The sequence below is a fragment of the Suncus etruscus genome, chromosome 15 (genome assembly GCF_024139225.1).
Source record: "Suncus etruscus isolate mSunEtr1 chromosome 15, mSunEtr1.pri.cur, whole genome shotgun sequence".
NCBI lineage: Eukaryota > Metazoa > Chordata > Mammalia > Eulipotyphla > Soricidae > Suncus > Suncus etruscus.
The window spans coordinates 39052478-39074442 of NC_064862.1; the positions used below are offsets into that span (position 1 = coordinate 39052478).

The following is a 21965-nucleotide window of genomic DNA, read 5'->3' on the forward strand; positions in this document are numbered from 1 at the left end:
AAATATACCTGGCTAAGGCTCTGCTCCATGCTTTCATGTTCTTCCAACCAACCAATGCTCAAAGTGTACTGGTGGAAGACTGCTTCCTAAAATTCTTTCTTTCTTTCTTTCTCTTTTACTTTCCTTTTTCTATTTTTGTTTTTGTGGCTACACCCAAAGGTACTCAGGGTTTACTACAGATTCTGTACTTAGTCAGGATTACTCTTGAAAGTTTCAGGTATAAGGCAAGTGGCCTATCCACTGCACTATTGCTCTGACTAGAAAATTTTCTTCCTGTCCCCCCTTTTTCTTTTGAGCACCTGTGTCATCTCCAAAGACTCTATAAAAAAAAAGGAACAAGTAGTCATGAGGTACTACAAAATTCTGCAAAACAGAGAGCTACTAGAAATGTGTTTTCTCACCTTTCACTGTGATGTTTCATTTCATCTCCAATTTGGATTTAGAGAATCTAAATCTATCATATTTCATATCCTGAAAAATATTGCTTTATTCCTCTCCAATGTCTGCTTTTTTCTGCAGGGTCATAGCAAAGGTGATCATGCCTTTTGTTTAATAGAACTGATTTATTTTATTCAAAATCTTAGAATATAAGATTGCATTCATTGCAGGCAGACCTCAGGGTGTGGCCAAACTAATTCCTTCTTCCAAACATATAAAAGACACCAAAAACAAATGCACATTCTGGGCTCTATAGTTCGTAATTTATAAGTAAAATAAAGCCCTTGTAGACAGAAACTGCTTAATTTGCTTTTGACTCTTTAACATACCAATTACTAGTGGAACTATTATTTTATAGTAAGATAAAAGAAATTGGGTGCCTATTATTATGCGTAAGTGAATTTGCCCTGGGAAATGAGTAGCTTTCTAAATTTAAATCTGTATAAAAAATAAATAATTTGGGAGATAGGAATCTTCTGTTATTGGAAATTTCAAGAAATCTGATTATACCCTAATAGTAACATAACATGGATAAGGCTAGATGATTCAACTGTTTGATAATATTGGAACCCCTAAAAACTCAGAGATATATTATTTTATAACTTTGTAATTCATAGTTAAAAAAAAAGCTGCTTGATAACACTGAGATTCCATAGTCATAAATGCAGTGAGCTTGCTCAGCTAGGAAGAAATCTGGTGTTTTGGAGTGAGAATACCTAGATAGTGTTTGAATTACCCCACATCCTAAAAATATTGTATTTTCATCATGTGTTATGGAGACAAAAGAAAATGAAAAAGTTAGTTAAATAGTTTAATCAGAGCAGTTTTACAATTCTAAAATTAACAAGCAGATTGTAATAAAAGAGCTCCAATGTTTGCAAAATGACCTTGCTCTCCATTCTGAATCTGACTTTTTTTTATTGTAAAGAGCAGCATTAACATTAAAAGGACTCAAAATGGAGTGATTGATAACATCCATGTTTTTTTTTTTGATGCAACTGATGAAATCCCTGAATGGATATTGCTTCAGCTTTGTTATTAAAAAAATGGCCTGACAAGAAGTCCTTAATCAATGACTGATCACAGGTGGCCAAACAAAAGAGAAAAACCCAAAACTACTGTCAAGTTCATAGGTATCACATTGTTGGTGGATGACACTGGCTCCAAATATACAATTAAGCCCACGACACTTTAGTACTATGAATATAATTATCATGAAGTTCTCTCACGTTGATCAACTTGCTTCGGAAGGTTTTCTTGGTTCATTTAAACTTGCATAATAAACATGCAATGAATTATTTCTTTTGAAAATGTATTTTTTGCAGTCTTTTTTGTTTTCATACAAAGATTTCATAAAGTTGCAATGTCGCATCAGAGCATTACCAAAATAAGAGCAGGAGCACATGGGGAGGGTAAATGTGAATTTAGCGGAATGAGAAAAGCCTCCTCTTGGCCTGAGACAGGCCACCTGTTATTTTATAAAAGGTGCACAAAAACTGCCTTCCTTACCCTCCCCCACCAAAAAGAAGAATAAAGAAAAAACACACACACACACACACACAAAACCAATCTAGCTAAGAAAATAAAAGGGCAGACATAAAGAAATAAAGATGATTTTTTTTCATGCACATATCTTCTGCATAGGCTCAACCCAACATATAGTAAGGCACTATTTCCCTTCGTAACTGGTGTCCACTGCGATTCTGGGGTGGTAAGTAAGTGCTACAGTGCTCTGTGACCATTAATCAAGAGTTTCCTTTCAGGATGGTGAAATAAAGAGGCCGATGAGTATGGCTGCCACACTTCTCAGTGAATGTTCTGGAGCACAAGGAAACTTCCAGAAGTCTTAGAAGGAAAGGTCTGTTTTATACTAGGGTCCTTGTGTAAGTTTCCTTTGAAGAGTTTCTATTTGTCTGTGTATGAATTTAGATTATTCTTTAGATCCTTGATTCTCAAAGGGAAATTACACAGGATTGGGGGCAGAAACAGCTGGGCAGTCAGGTAGTCAGGTCTGTAGAAGCATAGCTTCAATGCTCACAGAAAGCACATCACTTCACGAAATCAGTAGGATGTGTCCAAGAAAGTAGAGGGAGGAGGAATTGAAGGGAGAGAGAGAGAGAGAGAGAGAGAGAGAGAGAGAGAGAGAGAGAGAGAGGAGGGAGAAGACAATAAGAGAAGGAAAGAGAAGAGAGAAAGAGTGAGCAAAGGAGAGAGAAAAGAGGAGAAATTGGTGATCTGAGTTTGAGTCTAGTTTAGTTGATCTTCATACTGTTTCCTGAAACAATCCCCTGCTGGGAAAAATTCCCAACACCGTTCTTGATACATTTTCCAGACATAAGATTCCTGCAAAAAAATAAAAGAAATCTATTAAAATGTTGTATTCCCCCCACCTCCAATTTGCGTTAACAGAAAATTTAAGTGAGAACAGCTGTAGTTTATCCCTTTATATGTAAATGAAAATACAAATTCATTTAGTTTCTATCTATACCAGTCTTGACTATTTCTCATAATAAATATCTTTAACCTGACTATAATATAACAAAGGTATAAATATTTGTTTTTTTTTTTTTTTTTTTTTTTGGTCACCCTTGTGATGCTCAGAGGTTACTCCTGGCTATGTGCTCAGAAATAGCTCCAGGCTTGGGGGACCATATGGGATGCCGGTGGACCAAACTGCAATCCATCCTAGGCTGGTATGCAAGGCCTTTGTGCCCTGTGCCACTGCTCTGGCCCTAGCAAAGATATAAATATTATTTGTAGTATATATTTATTATAATTTTGTATCTGTATATGTTACATTGAAAGATCAGTTTCTATTCAACATCATATAGTTGATCTTTGCACATCATTTATCCAGCATTTTTAAACTGACCATAGGCTTGAAGTTTATTTGAAATCATCTGATATCTGATTAAGCAAACAAACACATTATAATGCCCAAAATATGAACTCATTATTTTAAACTCATAACAAAAATCTTGTGTGCAACCACAATTTATATTTTTTGAGAAGCTAATCTTTGTACTCATCCTGAAAAAACTGTTTATTAATATGTTTTAGCTACTGTGCTAAAAAGTAATTCTGCTTTTAATTTTTTAACACTCACATTTTGTTCCAATATTCAGAGGTTCTTTAAAAAATGCCACATCATAATTGTTTACCTACCTGTCCTGTGTGTTCTGTTTCATCTTTATTTATAAGATACATCAGAAAAAAACCTATGGATATATAAATGGGATTATATTAAAATGTCAGCATTAACAGGAACTTCTGAGACTTGCTCTATCATACTGTCAGCAAAGCAAAATCATTAATTAGAACAGTAAGACAAATATACCATAGACACACAAATCTTTTTTTTTTTTTTTTTTTTTTTTTTGTTTTTGGGCCACACCCGTTTGATGCTCAGGGGGTTACTCCTGGCTATGTGCTCAGAAATCGCCCCTGGCTTGGGGGACCATATGGGACACCGGGGGATCCAACCACAGTCCTTCCTTGGCTAGCGCTTGCAAGGCAGACACCTTACCTCTAGCGCCACCTTCCCGGCCCCAACAAATCTTAAGCTTCTTTTAAAATATTTTTTTTTGGTTTTTTGGGCCACAAACACCCCGGTGATGCTCAGGGGTTACTCCTGCTATATGCTCAGAAGTCGCTCCTGGCTTGGGGGACCAAAATGGGACGCCGGGGGATCGAACCGCAGTCCGTCCTAGGCTAAGCGCAGGCAAGGCAGGCACCTTACCTCCAGCGCCACCGCCCGGCCCCTAAAATATTTTTTTTCCCTGTGGAATTAAATGTATGTGGTGATCAAATTACAATTCTTTTGGAACTGGTCTATACAGACTACAACTGTGTCCATACTTATTCACAATAGGACTTACAATCCCCCAATTTGGAATAAAGAATTATAAAGGTTAAATAACTTATTTATTCCGCATATCTATGGATTCCATAGCTCAAAACATTTGTCATCTATCATACTATTTTTTTAATCTGCTTTAGTATTATATTGAGATCAGAAAAGTAAGGAAAGATTTTACCAACTGCTGTTTTGGGGCTAATCCCAAGTAACAATATTTTCTATTATTTTTAAGAGTCTAGTAATGGGTAGACCTTTGGTGGTGTCATAGATAACTCCTATGAGCCTGGGGGGAACCATCTGAAGTGTTGGTGATCTAAATCTGGTTGGCTGCATTCTCTCCAATATATGTTCTATAAGGTATCAATCAAGTGAAGTGCTGTAACTTTCACTCAAATCATCATACACCTCAGAAAAGGAAAACAAACTTGCTGTGTCTTTCTCTGGAAGAAGTCTATGAATGAAACCTCAGCTTTATTATCAAGACAAAGAGACTGATCCTCTTCTCTGTTTCTCAAGCTTGCAGAAATAGAGGGTTGTAAATGGCTGGGCTAGAGGGAGAGTCTTCTCTAAAAACACTCACAGGTAATTAGCCAAGTTGTGCTCCTGTAAAGTGTGAGTTTCAAAGCCATGAGGCACTGTATCGAAGTAATCGTTGCCTATTCCACAGATGAAGCACTTGGTCTAGAAGAAAATGAAAAAATATTGAAATGTTAGAGTTTGAAAAAGCAAGACAAAAGGAAAAAATTAATTCATATAAGTCACTCGTTTTGGTTGACATAGATAAATTGGTGGCTGTGCCAGTAAACATCAATTAAACTGTTATTCCCCACTCAATTTTGCTATTAGTTCTTCGTAGCATATATGTAATCAGCAAGAAATATGCATGGCAGAAAGAAAAATGTAGGGGCATGCTTGAAAAGCAATGTCTTTTTCTTATGGTATTGAATCTGTAGTGTTTAGTCTTAAGGATCATTCTTGTTCAGAGCATTGACTAAACTAAAATAATAGATGTCTTCTCCACTGGAACCCAAACTTGGTTCCTACCTGAATACTCTATGGTGAGCTTGGGGAGAGAATACAGATGAGTTTTACTCTGGGGATAACCAAATCAAAATGCCATGTGCATTCTCATCAGTTAGTAATTCATAGAGTGTCTGCCATATTCGAGGCTCTGTGCCAGGCACAGAATAAGCAAGAAGATATATTTTGAGATTCTATTTGTTCTAAAAATGAGATACTTTGGGTCTCCAACATTTCTCTTAGTATTAATCTATACAACACAGTCAGTAGTATCTACTTTGGTCTTCCATCTGCAGGCCTGGTCCACAAAACCCAGGGAAAAAGCACAACCTCCTTTTTTATTGTTAGAATGTTTTTTATGTATTGACTCAAATGAATTTATTAAATACTGTCCCCATGTGATTCCAGACAACTCATCTGCAAATCAGAAGCTTTCATATAATTGAGACATATTTGTATTCAAAATTATGAATTTTTCTCTACCTTGATGATCAAACGAAAAAATAGGCTCTATTCAACAACTGGGTCTTTATATTATTATCATTGACAAAATGAAATTGCCTCAAATTTAACAGCCTTGACTATGAAGCTTCTCTTACTCTATGTCCTAGCTTCCAAACCTGTGGCCAGTTCACAGAATATATGGGTAACAAAAATTGGAAAGATTTGTTTATGATATATTATCGGTAAGTATTTACTTTGCAAATCATGCTTTTTGTTTTTTTGGGTTTTTTTTTTGGGGGGTCACACCCAGCGGGGCTCAGGAGTTACTCAGAGTCTGTGCTCAGAGTCTCTTCTGGCAGGCTCAGAGAACCATATGGGATGAGGGGAACTGAATCAGAGTCCATCTGGGGTTGTCCTCATGCAAGGCAAATGCTCTAGAGCAGTGCTATTACTCCAGCCCCTTTGCAAATTATTTTTGTCTGAATATCTATATATTCATAATCTCATAAAAATTTTTCAGTGAAAAAGTCTCTTGAGTAGAAAGCTTGAGAAGTCCTATTCTGGGATGGAGATAACTTTGCATAATGAGACCTAGGTTTAACCTTAAGCAACACACACACACCCTACACACACACATACACACACACACACACACACACACAATCACACAAATTTGGCTCTGTTATGGATTAACTTTGCATAATGAGACCTAGGTTTAACCCTAAGCACCAAAGCCTGGTTCATTTTATAAACCTAGGTATCATCTCTAATTATTTCAAACTTTTCATCCTCTGATTTTGACTAATCATCAAAAACATTTGCATTCTGACTCCAAAGTAAGGCTTGGATCTATGAGGTTTCTGCAGTCTCAGGATAACTTTTAAACCTGTCACAAAAAAATGATGTAACCTCTTTCCCTGCCCATGGTATTCTTAATATCTATTAATTAACCATAGTTTATGAATTCACTGTCTTGTTAAAATCTCTTGTTTCCCATAGCCAATAAGATACCAAGTGCATTTCTCAGAGGAGTTATTGAGGTTTTAATTAGGTCTAATTAGGTTTCAAGTTAATTAATTCTATCACTAGAATGCCACTTTTCATCCTGAACTACTAAAGCTTCAAGAAAAGTTTTTACATACAATTCTCTAATGTGAATATTAACCTGGAGATGTATGTGGAAGGAAAGATGTTTCAGTGGGGAAAGAACAGGAATAGTCTAAATGGATGTGCTGCTTCACTCTTAAACCCAGACCTCTGTAATTCTCAGGCCTCAATCTTACTACCATTTATCTATCTGCTCTATCTATCTATCATCCATCCATCCATCTAATTAATCTATCCATCTATTTATCTATCATCTATTTTATCTATTTGTTCACCTATGTATTAACTATTTGTCTATCTATCTATCTATCTATCTATCTATCTATCTACCTATCTAAATAGCTACCTAATTTTTGGCCACACCTAGTTGTGCTTAGGGAATATTTCTGGATATGAACTCAGGCATCACTCACAGAAGTCCAAGAGGACTATATGGGGTGCCAGAAATTAAAACTGGGTTGGCTGTGTGCAAGGTAGTTGTCCTACTTATCTTCCCAGAACTTTTATTGCTTTTAAAACCATTTTAATTATTCAAGAGTAAAAAATATTTCAGTGGTCAGGGTTTACTCTAATCAAAGGCTCATTATACTGCTCTGTAATTACCAGTTTATTTATGTGTTATTGAATCTGTCATTTTGAATGAATATGTTCTGCCTTCCTCCAAGAAAGGTACCATAATTACATCACCATCCCAGTTTCCCACTGTTTAGTTATAAGTGATGCCTAAACCAAAGACAGACCAACGAAGCAACAGTTTATGTCCTCTTCTTCCCTTTCTTCTGCATTCATGATTCCTTGATAAGACACAAATTGTCCATAATAGAAAACAAAAACAAAAACACTCCCAAACCAAAAACTGAATTAAAAATAGATACTTAAATAATTACCTCCATGTCTTCTTTGACCTGTTCCTGTTGATCTCTTAGTTCTCCAAAAGCATCAATAATTAAACCTTGGGTTAAATAAAGATGCAATTTCACTGTTAGCAGCCTAATAATAGCAATGTAATCCATAGCCACTTAACTCATTTATAAATAAAGGAAAAACCAATAGCCTAGTTGAGAAATGCTTCAAACATGGGAAAAGTTGTGATCCCACACTTAATAATTTCAATACAGGAAGAGGTAGCCTCTTATTTCTTAAGCATTTTTAATTTAAATACTATAGTTGCAAGGTTGTTCAATTTTTTATAGATAAAATTGCTCATGATTGAGTTACAGTCATACAATGTACAACAACCTTCAACAGTGCACACTTCTATTCAGAGAAGAGGGATAGAAAAATATGTAGTTCCTGGTGTAGGAGAGACATTACAGGACATAAGATGCTTGACTTTATTTATTTGGCTTTGGGTGGGGCATACCCAAAAGTGCTCAAAGCTTACTTCTGGCTCCGTATTCAGGGATCTATCCTAGCACAGCTCTGTGAACCATATGTTATGCAGGGGACCAAATCAGAGTCATCCATATGCAAGGCAAGCATGTGATACACTGTACTATTGCTCTGGCTCCAAGGTGTTTGCCTTGAATACACAGAACCTGAGATTCTCAGATGTGAAACTATTCACCAACAGCCCTATCAAAAATAAACACACACACAGACACACCAAATCACATTAAATTATTGGGTTCATAGTGCCTAATAAGTTTCAAATGAAATTACAGGGTAAAAAAATGTTTAGTTAAACTTGATTGATATGAATTCTGTGTTAATACCTATTTCATACTAAGAGAGAGCAATAGAAATTTTCTGATACAAAAAACTCCACTATTAATTTTATAATTAATAAAAAACTTGCCTCATATTGTTATTTTACTAGCTTCTAGTGAGTCTACTTTGCCCAATGTTATTATATGTCTCTGTCCAACAATCAAATAGCCACATCATCTTCTTTAATTTTGGTCCCCTTTCCCTGTCCTGTGAATTGCTGGTTGCAGTTTCTTCCAAATGTTTCATGACTTTCCCATTTATTAAACACATCTTTGTTATCTTACATAAATGCATAAACAATAACTCAGAAATTCTTTAAATGTGTTCATATATTTAGCTTTAAACTATCATTTTATGCCTGCAGGACTGAGGGGATGAGATCACATTTATAGAAGTTTGTTTCAAGGTTGGAAACAAGTAAAAGTTGATAAAAAAAAAATACCATGAGTCATTTTACTTTTCACTACAATTTTCCTTTAATAGAAGCAAAGAGGTTAAAAGGTTTGCCAATCCAAACTTTTATAAGTGTCAGGACTAGAAATCAAACTTTAGAAAACGCTTTTTTCATTAAGTTATTTAAAGGAAGGTCAATGGGGCAGTGCGATAGTGCAGTGGGTAGGACACTTGTCTTACATGTATGACACAAATTCAATTCCTGGCACTCTATATGAACCCCTTAGCCCCTCCAGCAGTGATCCCTCCGGCAGAGTCAGAAGTAAGGATCATCAGGTGTGAACTCAAAACAAAACAAAAACCCACAAAACCAAAGCCAAATAAATCTATCGTCCCTTCACCCAGATATATGCTGTTTTGTCTTTCTTTCTAAATTTTCATATGAAGAAATCCTGAGAAAATTGTTATGTTCTACTATTACAGAAATTAGGGCATTCTTTTTGTAGCGTTAATGCTATGTTAACATTAGAATGTGACTCAAATTCTTGCTTCTCGTGAGGTTTTGTGAGGATGAGCCTTACCTTGTATTATGGCCAAGAGAATGACAATTACAAAGAAGAAGAAGGTGATGTCAAAGATGATTCTATAAATCTCATACTCATCACCAGCTGGATCTTCAATTTCATCACCAATACCCCCTCCAGCACGTACCCCAACATACATGTGGAACATATAGCACTAGATGAGAGAGAGAGAGAAATAGTGTCACTTCCTAAAAGACTTTCAAATGCTCACATTTAACAAACCTGAAGATCTCACTCTAGTTCCAAATCCTCCACTGTAAATGGTGAGAATATTTAAATTCACATTGCCTTTTCTTGTTAATAGTATTTGTCATTGTGATATCAACTCAACTATCTTTTAAACAAACTGCATACTCTGCTTAGCACTTTATTTTGTTCAGAAAATAAGAAATATCTCGCTAGCATCTGGCAAAAGGAAATTCATCTTAATAATACATTAAATTGCACTCAATTACATTTAATTACATTGGTCAATGTTTTGAGCACAGACACAGGGTAAGGGAAGTAAAAGCCCAACATATAACAAAATGGAATTTTAGGAATTAAACTAGAAAAACAGACGTAATAAGAATCACCCTTTTGGGCCCGGAGAGATAGCACAGCGGCGTTTGCCTTGCAAGCAGCCGATCCAGGACCAAAGGTGGTTGGTTCGAATCCCGGTGTCCCATATGGTCCCCCGTGCCTGCTAGGAGCTATTTCTGAGCAAACAGTCAAGAGTAACCCTGAGCACTGCCAGGTGTGGCCCCAAAACAAAACAAAACAAAACAAAACAAAAGAATCATCCTTCTGTCATAATCATAGAAGGATTTTGCTAAAATAGCTCACCTTTCCCTATGGCAGGGCAGATAGCTTAAGTGAGAGTTCATGCCTGTAACACATATGTAGTTTTGAGTATAATCCTCAGCATAACAAGGTAACCTTGGTAGCCTCTATTCCCTAGGATGCCCTAGTGCTATAATATGTGAAACCTATAAAATGTTTCTTTTCTACTTTAACATTTAGAATAAAGAAGGAAGAGGGAGTGAGAAAGTATTAGTTCCTCACCGGAATCCTAAAAAATCGCAATCAGTGATAAATACAGCTACAAATGGCCACTGAAGAAAAGTGTTCAGAGATAGACTATTTGGGCAGTTCTCAGGCTGACATTTGGTACTGCATAATTCCAGCTGTGGGTTCATCCTGTGCACTATGGGATATTTTAGAAGAACTTCCCCGCTTCTATTAACTATATGCCAATAGCACTCCACCCTATAGAAGACCAAAATTGTCTGCAGATATTGCCAAATGTCCCCTAGGTAGAAAAATAATCACTAGTTGACAGTCACAGAGTAAGTCATCAGTTTTAACTGTCTTTGGAATCAGTCCATATTTCCAACTCAGGTTCTCTAATTTAGCCAAACTTCACCTAAGTTGATAGCTAAATGTTCCCAAAACACGCTCCACTCCACCTATGTCTCCTCCAAATAAATGTTTCCTACTTCCAGATTTTTGTCTGTATATTCTCCTTCTCTTGTAATATCCTCTATTATAATGATCTATCATTATTAAAGTCCCAGAGAAGATAAAGAATAAACCTTTCTCCATGAGATCTCTTTAAAATGAATGGGTCCAGTCATGCTGATGGAGTCTACTGATTCACCCATCAGTTAGAACTCATTTATTTGTTTCTGCCATTATTTTGGAAACAAAGATCTATTTATTCATCTCATCTATTACTTCTTGTTCCTGGTTCATTACTACATTTATGGCAATTTACTCTCAGATCCCTTGTTCAATTCTAACATATATAAATATTTTTCATTTTCAATGAAAATGTCTCATTTTCAATAAAAATGTTTCAATTTCACTGACCTGCAACTAGTTTTTTTTTGTTATGTTGTTTTGGTTTAGTTTGGGGCTACACTCAGCAGGGTTCAGGGGTTACTCTTGGCTGTGTGCTCAGAAATAGGTCCTGGCAGGCTCGGGGGACCATACAGGATGCTGGGGGGTCAATGTGCAAAGCAAATGTCCTATTTGCTGTGTTACTGCTCTGCGATTAGGTTTTTAGACTTTTGTTATTGTTGTTATTTTAGTTTGCTGGCTAAAAGAGCTTTCCAGGTTTCTTAAGTAATTATCTTTATTATGCCAATTATTTAAAATATTTTTCTATTTATACCTTAGGGCTATTTTCTGAATTCTGGACTTAAAACTTCAATTTATTTTTATTTGATATGTTTTAATTCAGTTTCACTTTACCCAGATTAGTTCTATCCTGAGCAGTATTACTTTGGTTACTGATTTATCTTGAGTGTTTAAGATAATGTTCAATGCATGAAAAATTCATACGTGTTCCTTCTAGGATGAAAGAGGAGTGAAAGTTAAGACTAACTAAACATCATTGTCTTGTGGGACCTCACTTTCTAAACCTATAAATATTACAATCTTATAGCACTTTAACAAGCACAAAGAATAATCAACAAAAATGCTCACAGTTCAAAAAACAGTATACATCAATATGTAGCATGCATGTAGAAAGAACAAAAAATGTTTCTTAAGTTATACGCCTAGACTTTGAAAGAACAGAATTGATCAAAGATTGTGTCACTTACAGAAGAAGTTTGGGCCATGTCACTGCCAAACATGTGTGAATACTACAAGAAATAATGTGACAGCTCCCTCTTTGCTCTAACACACACACACACACACACACACACACACACACACATACACACACACACACATTCCAATTAAAATCCTGTGTGTAGAAACAGCCAGTGTGACCTTTGGTGAGCATGTATGTGAACAATGCAGCAATTTCCTGGTGAGTAGCACAACCAAAGTTGTGATCTCACCTAAGATTGTGACCCGTGACTATGACCACCATGTGTATAAACACTAAAACTGAAGAAAGTAAAAGTACAAAAATCTCAGGGAGCACTTTGGTTGAGTGGGTGAACAACACAGACTATGCAAGTGTTATCTATGCCAACAACCACCACAAAACTAAGGGAGACAGGGACATGGGGAACAAAAAACAAAGTAAAGTAATGAGGTTTGTAAGTCTGGTATATAGTAAGCAGATGCCATGAGGCTGCTCTGTCATTGTCTACCTCAGAACTAACTGTCCATTTGCCAGGTGACTCCTCAGAGAGGGGCCAGGAAAGTCCTTTTTTCTAATGTTTCACTGGACTAGTGGAACCTAGTTCTGAGTGGAAGCTTCATCATTTGCTATTCTGGTGCTACTTACTGAATATTGTAATAAAAATATGAACATCATCACTTTAAAATATTAATTAACCCTTTATTAATACACAAATTCATTTTATTTTTAGTTTAGTGGGTTTTTTTTGGTTTTTGGTTTTGGGGGTCACACCTGGCAGTGCTCAGGGGTTACTCCTGGCTTCATACTCAGAAATCACTCCTGGCAGGCTCGGGGAACCATATGGAATGCCGGATTCAAACCAATGACCTTCTGCATGAAAGGCAAATGCCTTACTTCCATGCTATCTCTCTGGCCTCTATTTTTAGTTTTGGAGGTCACACTTGGTCATGTTTGGGGGAACATATGCAGTGCCTAGAAGTTGAATTGCTGTTGGCAGGATGCAAGTATAATCTATACTATCACTCTAGGCTCAGCATTAATTTCGTAAACTCTTAGTAAAGCACTGCTTGAAAGTGTCAACAGTAGGCTATGGGAAGAAGAGACTTCACATTCAGTATATATTGCTGTTGAAATTGTTTTTACCATGCACATCTTTTTTTTTTTATTAATTTTTTATTTTTCATTATGAGAACAAAGATGCAAAGAAAGAGGACAAGGTAAAGTTACAGTGAAAGGACAATCACCCATAAACCAAATTCTCAGTAGTCCCATTGATGATATCTTAACTTCTTAACTTCGAACTTTCAGCCAAAGAACATTAAGAAAAATAAAATAGCCCATGTACAATTACTTTGTCCCTAAAGTCCCCAGATTGTAGTACATAATATTTCTTAGCAGTACACAAAGCAATCTAAAGACATAAAACTTATGTAACTCCTTAAACATTGAAGGCAAAGTACTTTTTTACATTTCCATTCACATGCATATTAGTTTAAGTTAACCTCAAAAGTACAAGTGGCTTGTTTTTCTTAAGGATTAGAGTCAAAGGAGCACAGTAAAAACGGTGTTAGAGTGGCAAATATTGTTTGCATAGGCTCACAAAATATGAGGGACATGGAAAGGAAATCCTTGGCCTAAATACAAGGAGACCCTACCCCTGAGGTTTCCTGGCATAAGACCAACTCTAGGCTCCAGGCAAACTAGGTTGTCCAATCTAGGTCATTGTCTGTAGTTCCAATACTTTTATTTTTCACACAGTCTCTGTTGTTGGTATCATGTTTCTGTATTAAAGATCCTGGAATCTGCATATCCTACATTGCAGTCAGGATGGTGAAGAGCATCCTCTCATTTCACCTCACAATTAAAGGGCAATGCAGAGAACCCTGTCCTGTAAGCAGGTTGTTGTTGTTGTCAAGTCTTCTTAGTGTTAAGGGAAGTCTCTTTTGAGCAGGTTGATGTCAGAGCCATGGTAGGGTCTTCCCTGGTAGAGGATTGCTTCCAGGTGTTGTTATAAAAAAAACCTTGGATGTTTCGTAGATAGCTTCCCTGGTTCAGGGGTGAATGGAGGATGCCCATTCTTCTGAGGCCTGTGCCAGGTCATTATATCAATGTTCAGGGCATAAAGTCTCATTGCACTATGAGATCTGTGTGTTCCAATCTCTATTAGATAAGAACTTATTTGTATGTAAAGTATTTTCCCATTTTAATGTGCCTGTGCAAACAAGGAACAATGCCACGTGGTGTTATTGGCACATATAGGGGCCATAAGAACAAGTCCAATAATCCCCATGACATGGTTCAATCATGAGCATTAAATTGAGGGACTCTTCCACCAAAATTCCTTATTGAACAGCTCACAAAGAGAAGACAAGATCAACAGTGGGTAGAATCGTTACGGTAAAAGAATATTTAGAAAGTGTTATACTGTTAAAGAAAATACACATAAATATTCAAAAGACAGATATGTCCATTTTATGTCTTTTGAAATAATTGGGGATTGTTAAATCCAATACATGACTTTGGTCTGTGTTTAGGACTATATAGTACTGAAGTTACAAAGGGTAAATGTGGGGTACTGATGGTTAGGGGTGAGAGAGTTAAGGAGTAATAATGAGCTTTGTAGGGGTGTGTGAAAGGGCAGAATCTGTTGGGGCAGGAGGTCAGTCTTGGTGCCTAACAAATTAAAGAACTGAGGGTAAACAGGGTTAATTAAGGGGAAGATAACAAATCCGGATTGGGAGAAGAGGGAGTAGAAGGGATACTGGTGTGGGGGAGGGGAAATATATCAGAGGAGTTAAATACATTTTATAGATCAATTGTTTATGGATTAGGCTTGGCAGTCAGAGAGGACCACTGTATAAGAAGTTACGTCTACATATACACTGATTTTAGAGACCTATTTGAATATTATCCTCCAAATCTAGGGAATTCATATTTTTTTCCTAAAAACAGTCGAGAATTAAGAATATTTTTTGGTGTTGTTAAAAAGTATATGTCACGCGGGCGCATTTGCCGCACTTTTGAAAATGAGTACTAGTAAGAAAAGAACTCCTGAATGGGGTCCAGTATGCATAGGAGAGGAATTTCTCTCCCACATCCTCCCCCCATGGCCCGATATACCAGGCGTGGCCCTGAAGACCAGTCTGGCATGAGGGGGATCTCAGTCCCCTGGACTAAGTGGTTAACCCAGGGGGCCTATGGCTAGCTGTCCTGGCCAGAGCCCCCAACATACCAGCTGAAGAGAAACAGAAGAACTGGCCTGTGGCATCTTCTGGGTGCAGCCCTTGCCTCTGTAGTTTGTGTATGCATAGGAGAGGAATTTCTCTCCCCTACCCTTCCCCCAGGGCCCGATTTATCAGGCGTGGCCCCGAAGACCTGTCTGGCGCAAGCACATCTTTTTTATTTAATCAAGATAGAGACATTTGTATGCCATTTTTGTCTTTATATATGCACAGAAAATAGATAGTTATTATTCAGCATTCTAATAATTTTTTTGGGTCACATCTGGCAGTGCTCAGGGGATACTCCTGGCTCTACACTCAGAAATCACTCCTGGCAGGCTCGGGGACCATATGGGATGCTGGGATTTGAACCACCATCCTTCTGCATGCAAAGCAAACACCCTACCTCCATGCTATCTCTCTGGCCCCTCTAATAATTTTTAATGTACTCCAATATGCTATCCTTTTTATATATAATCATACTTAGGTCATTTTGGAGCACTGTCATTGGGCTAGGTTTCCAATTAGAAAGTAAATAATTGGAACCAAAGGTCTCATCTTAAATTCCGGCCCTTTTGGTTTCTATACCATTTCAACATGCAATTCTCAGTCCTAGAGTGCCCTATCTCTTCAAACTCTGACTTTTAAAATATATGAATATAAGATCACATAGCTAATTCCTTTTGGCAATGTTTACTGTCTAAAACTTGTGGACATAACTTCACACAAAGAGTTGTTCTATAGAGAAAGGAAGAGAATGTGTCTAGTTGTTGCATAAAGTTAGTAAAATGAATAAGATGCTGGTATTCTGATTCATATCATAATTCATCTCTTAGGAATACTAAGGGCCTTAAGAAAATAAAATAACTCACTTTTGGTCCCTAGATGTATAAACTTAAAGAGAATGTCAATGATAGCCCTTATCATTTGGGGATAGAAAAATGCACAGAGATGACTGAAAAAACTAAATATTATTATTAAGGGAATTCTAAATTCAATATCCAGGATCATATGGTTCTCCAACCATAATCCTGGAGGTAGTCATAAATTCTGCTACAATCAAAAACAAGACCTGGGGGGCCAGAAAGACTGTATAGTAATCTATCTGGGTTTCATCCCTAGCACTGCATATTGTCCCCCAAACATGACTAAATGTGTTCCCTAAGCATAGAGCCAAAAGTAAGTCCTAAGACACCTGGATGTAGCCTCTTAAAATATAAAAAAAAAACTACAGGACCTTACTTCTTCTTTTTTTTTTTTAACTTTTTTTTTTTTGGGGGGGGGGGAATTACACCAATGGTGCTCAGGGATTAATCCTGGCTCTGTGCTCAGAAATCACCCCTGGCAGGCTCGGGAAGCCATATGGGATGCTGGGATTTGAACCGCCATCTGTCTGTTGTTTGTGTGCAAGGCAAACGCCCTACTGCTGTGCTATCCATAGGACCCTGGGACCTTCTAAGCTGCATTTCCACACCAGCTTTAACCTTTTTTGTGGGCGGGATCCACCATATTTAAATAACAGATCAATGGGGATGCTGAAAAGATTTGTGGACTTTTGTAAATTTGATATTTTAATCTCAACAGAGTATCATATTTAAAATTAATAAATGCGTAGTTTATCTGCAGTATTTTATTTTATTTTAGTGAAACAAAATTCTTTTTATTGAATGACACTTACTTGGAATGGTGTGGGGAGGGTAAGAAGAAAAGAATGCAAGTTTAATAGAGAACTTGAGCAAACCCATCTGCAGGATTTCAAATTTAATTTTCCCAATCTTACCTTTCATTATCTGGTTAACCCTGAAAATAATAGATGGCTGCTTTAGTAGAATATCAGGTGACAAGCACCCCTGAATGTGAGGCTATCAGGTTTTCAGCTGTCAAATGATCATTCTGTTCCTGAATATGTAAATCTTTTTATCCACATTCCTATTCAGAGAATCAGATTAAATCTGATGAGAGGAGTCAAAGAAAGCAAATAAGTAATTCTGGGATACAAAAGGATAGGTTTTGTTCAGAGAATCTGAGAATTGAGGAAAGAAGGTGCCAGGTTTTACAAACATTGGGAAATCTTAATTCTGAATATTCAATATTTCATGGTCCCCCTCCCTTACCCCCTATCCTGGAAGGAAGGAAGGAAGGAAGGAAGGAAGGAAGGAAGGAAGGAAGGAAGGAAGGAAGGAAGGAAGGAAGGAAGGAAGGAAGGAAGGAAGGAAGGAAGGAAGATAGATAGGAAGGAAGGAAGGAAGGAAGGAAGGAAGGAAGGAAGGAAGGAAGGAAGGAAGGAAGGAAGGAAGGAAGGAGGAAGGAAGGAAGGAAGGAAGTTGAGATTAAATACTGATTTTTTGTTGGTAAAGAAGGAATAATTAAGCAAGTCAGGATAATTACCTAAGCAGATTAGTTCCCTTAGAGTGCACTCCCCCCCCCTTCTTTTTTTTTTTTTCTTAATCTCAAAGACCTGCAAGCCTTTTATCAAAATATACAGGACTTGGTCCCTTCTCTATGGTTTCTGATTCAAGTGATCTAGACTTATTCTGTGAAACCCGAGGGATTATAAGAGCTCTCCTGATGATGCTTCTGCATTTTGAAGTTGTTTCAATTTCTGGAAATAAATGTCCCTTCACATATGTCAAGTCTGTCTTCCTGGTTAGGTAGTTATAATCATCTTTTGCCCTTGACTTTTAATCTTCAGATGATTTTTCACCTTCTCCATCTACAGTCTTTGAGAGGAGGTTCCAAGTTTGTTTTTTTTTTTTTTTTTTGAAGATGTTACTAGTTTAATTATTTTCTATCTCTAAACTCTAAATAAATAAATAAGTAAAGCTGGAAAGCAAAAATCAAGTTTGAAACAACCCTAATCTGCAAAACTGCACCGACAGTGCCACCTACTGTAAGTTATGAAGCTCAATTTATAGTACAAAGTTGGTTAACAAGACTTTGTTTTTCATTTTCTTTTTCCCCCTAAGGATTGCTTTAACTATTTGGGTTCTTTTAGGATTCATTATAAACATTAATATGATTTTTCTGTTTTATTTAAATCTTTAATAGGAAATTTGATGTCATTGTTTAAATTTATAAATCACTTTTTGGCAAAACAGACATTTTGACTCTCTCTCTCTCCCCCCCCCCCTCCTCTCCACACCCAGTAGTACTTAGGGGCTATTACCATCAGTATTTGAGCAGTGTTTTGCAACCATTGTGCTGCGGTACATTAGTGTGTCGTGAGATATTGTCTGGTGTGCCATGAGAAAAATTTCAATTTCATCCATAACATGTGGCTTTGGCTCACAAATAGACCAATCATTACATTATTTCATAATAAAGTAATTATAAAATAATTTTTGTGTTTATTTGATTCCTCCTATTCAAGAGAATTACTTTATATAGACAATATAGGCACAGAGTTAATTTTTTGTTAACATTTTCTAATAGTGGTGTGCCTCGTGATTTTTTTCATAAAAAAAGTATACCTGTGCACAAAAAGTTAAAAAACACTGATTTAGAGGACCATGCTAGGGAATGAATCTGGGTCTCAGCATACACGGCAGTTCTTCAGCACTCTGAAAGAAGTATCTATCTGGATCATCTGGCAGTTTTTTGTTTCTGGAGCTTTCACTTGCATTATTAATTTATTCCTAAGATTTAATTATTTATGATTCCATTGTAAAGGGATTATTTTCATAATTTCTAGTCGTTTTGGCACATGACTTGCATATAAGAATTAAAAAATTGTGAGGCCTGCTGCAATAGTACAGAGAGCAGTGTACTTTCCTTGCATGCAATCAACCTGGGTTCAATCCAGAATCCCCTATGGTACCCTGAGTAATTCTGCGTGCAAACTCAGGATCAACCCCTGAGCTTTGTTGAATGTAGCCCCCAAACAAACACAATTTTGGGTATTTATTTTGTAATTTAACACTGTGAAGTAGTCATTTAGTTCTATTGGGGTTTTAATGGAATCTTTAGGATCATACATAAATACATACATATATAATTATATTTATGTTACCTTTAAGTAATGACAACTTCATTTCTTTTTCACTCTAAATTTCTTTTCCTTTTTCCTTCCTTCCTTCCTTCCTTCCTTCCTTCCTTCCTTCCTTCCTTCCTTCCTCACTTCTTTCTCTTTCTTTTCTTGCTTCCTCCTTCCTTCCTTTTCTTTCTTTTCCTTCCTTCCTTCTCTCCCTCCTTCCTTCCTTCCTCTTTCTTTCTTTCTTTCTCTCTCCTTCCTTCCTTCCTTCTTTCTTTCTTCCTTCCTTCCTTCCTTCCTTCCTTCCTTCCTTTCTTTCTTTCTTTTCTTTCTTTCTTCTTTTCTTTCTTTCTTTCTTTCTTTCTTTCTTTCTTTCTTTCTTTCTTTCTTTCTTTCTTTCTTTCTTTCTTTCTTTCTTTCTTTCTTTCTTTCTTTCTTTCTTTCTTTCTTTTTCTTTCTTTCTTTCTTCTCTTCTCTCCTTCCTTCCCTTCCTTCCTTCCTTCCTTCCTTCCTTCCTTTCTTTCTTTCTTTCTTTCTTTCTTTCTTTCTTTCTTTCTTTCTTTCTTTCTTTCTTTCTTTCTTTCTTTCTTTCTTTCTTTCTCTCTTTCTTCTTTCTTTCTTTCTATCTTTCTTTATTTCTTCCCTCCCTCCCTCCTTCTCTTCCTTCCTTCCTTCCTTCCTTCCTTCCTTCCTTCCCTCCCTCCCTCCCCCTTTCTTTCTTTCTTTCTTTCTTTCTTTTTCTTTCTTTTCTTTCTTTCTTTCTTTCTTTCTTTCTTTCTTTCTTTCTTTCTTTCTTTCTTTCTTTCTTTTTCTTTTTTCTTTCTTTATTTTTCCCTTTCTTTGGCTCCCTGGTTCTGTACTCAGGGTCAGTCCTGGCAGGCTCAGGGGTCTGTATGTGGTCATGGAAATAGAATCTGGGTCTGCAGTGCACAAAGCAGGCGCCCTACCCCTTATACATCTTGCCTTCCCTGATTTCTTACTAATATATCCTTAATTGGGCTAAGATGTGGATTCATAAATTAAATAAAAGTGTCAAGAGTGCACAACTTTGTCCTCTTTCCAATTTTGGTTGTTTTCCAGGGGGGGGGCATACCATGCTTAAGGCCTACTCTTGGCTCTGTGCTCAGGTATCACTCCTGGCAGAGTTCAGGGGAACTTATAAAATGCCAAGAATTGAACCAAGGTAGTCACTTGGATGGCAAGTGCCCTACATTTTATACTATGAATCTGGCCATATGTTTTCGATTTTAAAGAAGTTTTCAGCTTTTTCACAATTGAGTGTGAGTGTGAATTTACAGTTTATGACCTTTTTTAAGTTGAGATAAATTATATTGCTTCTGATGAGAAGAGAACCTCATATTATTTAGGCTTGTTATAACAAGCCTAGTTATGTTAAAACAAAACATAACCAGAGTGTATTTAGGGTGTCCTTGAGATGTCATTCTCATTTTGTAACCTGAAAATGTATGTCACATGCACCCAGGTCCTTGAGTCAGTACAAATACTCTTTCTAAAATAATATGCTTTGGAATTTCTGCTTGTGTTCTCTCCTGCTAGCTGCCTGAAAATAATTACAGATAATCTAATAAAATGGAACTCCTTCCTTTGTTCTGAGCCATCTGGAGCACAAGCTTAATGGGTCCACTTGTTAATATAACTGTGTTTTCCTACTTTCCCAGGAATGTTCTATTGTTTTTTTTTTCCTGCTGACTTTTGGTGGAAATTTCAATACACTTCAAGTTTATTGAGGGTTTTTCTTATAAATTGGTGCTTCATCTTATCAAATGCTTTTTCAGCATCTACTGACAATAATATGTTTTTGTCATTCCTTTCCTTGGTCTATATATTAGATTTATTGGTGCAAATATTGAATTGGAATTTTATCTCTCGGCAATGAATTTCCTCTTACAAAGAGAGGAAGACCCAAGATGTATAGTTATGATATTCCAATTTCACCAATCTAGTAAAGGCAAGATTTTGTTTTGAGTAGTGATATAAACATCCACAACATAGTTTTTCATAGGTGGTTTCATTCATAGGATAGAAAATTTTCCAGTTCAACAAAATCTAGGTTGCCTTTAGCCATAGATAAAACCAGTAAGTGGTGACTTGTTTCTTTATCTTCAAGAAAGACCAAATTTTCTACCTTCTCTTCATCTTAAAGAAAGAGCAAATTCTCTATATATCATATGTAACTTAATAAAATCAAGCTGGTGATGACAGCTGTCTTTTTAATCTGCCTTCTATTGGAATGATTTAGGGCATATTATCTTATTAAGTGCACTGACAAAATGAAAGCATTGGGAATGCTAAGGATGAGAGTTAACACATCTGAATATACTATTAGGACAACTTGAATAAGATAAAAATGACTCATGATAGAAAGAGAGGCCAGGAATCAGAGCTGTTTCTTTAGTGGGAAGAGCACTCTAAAGCCATATGTTGTTAACTGCCTGATAGAGGCCACTGAATGTCACTATTAGAAATCTACTCTGAACTAGTGTGAACTAAGACAGGATATTGAACATCACTCACCCCCCCAACCCCCTGGGTGTAAAATAGCTCAGTAAATTTTCTTTTGTGTGTGTATATAGGGAGGGGAATTTTGGGAGCATATCAAGTAGTGCTTGAAGGCTCT

General features: G+C 36.7%; 1 protein-coding gene across 1 annotated transcript in view; it reads right to left on the reverse strand.

Annotated features, from left to right (window-relative positions):
- Window positions 1–1228: 1228 nt before the first annotated feature.
- Window positions 1229–21965, reverse strand: part of RYR2 (ryanodine receptor 2) — a 685578-nt gene continuing 664841 nt past the window's right edge. The window contains exons 101-105 of the mRNA XM_049789034.1: window positions 9553–9709; window positions 7756–7820; window positions 4876–4978; window positions 3604–3653; window positions 1229–2781 (exon numbers count right to left, since the gene is read on the reverse strand). Of these exons, the coding sequence (XP_049644991.1) occupies window positions 2686–2781; window positions 3604–3653; window positions 4876–4978; window positions 7756–7820; window positions 9553–9709 (471 nt within the window). The 3' untranslated portion in view covers window positions 1229–2685. The remainder of the gene's footprint in view (window positions 2782–3603; window positions 3654–4875; window positions 4979–7755; window positions 7821–9552; window positions 9710–21965) is intronic.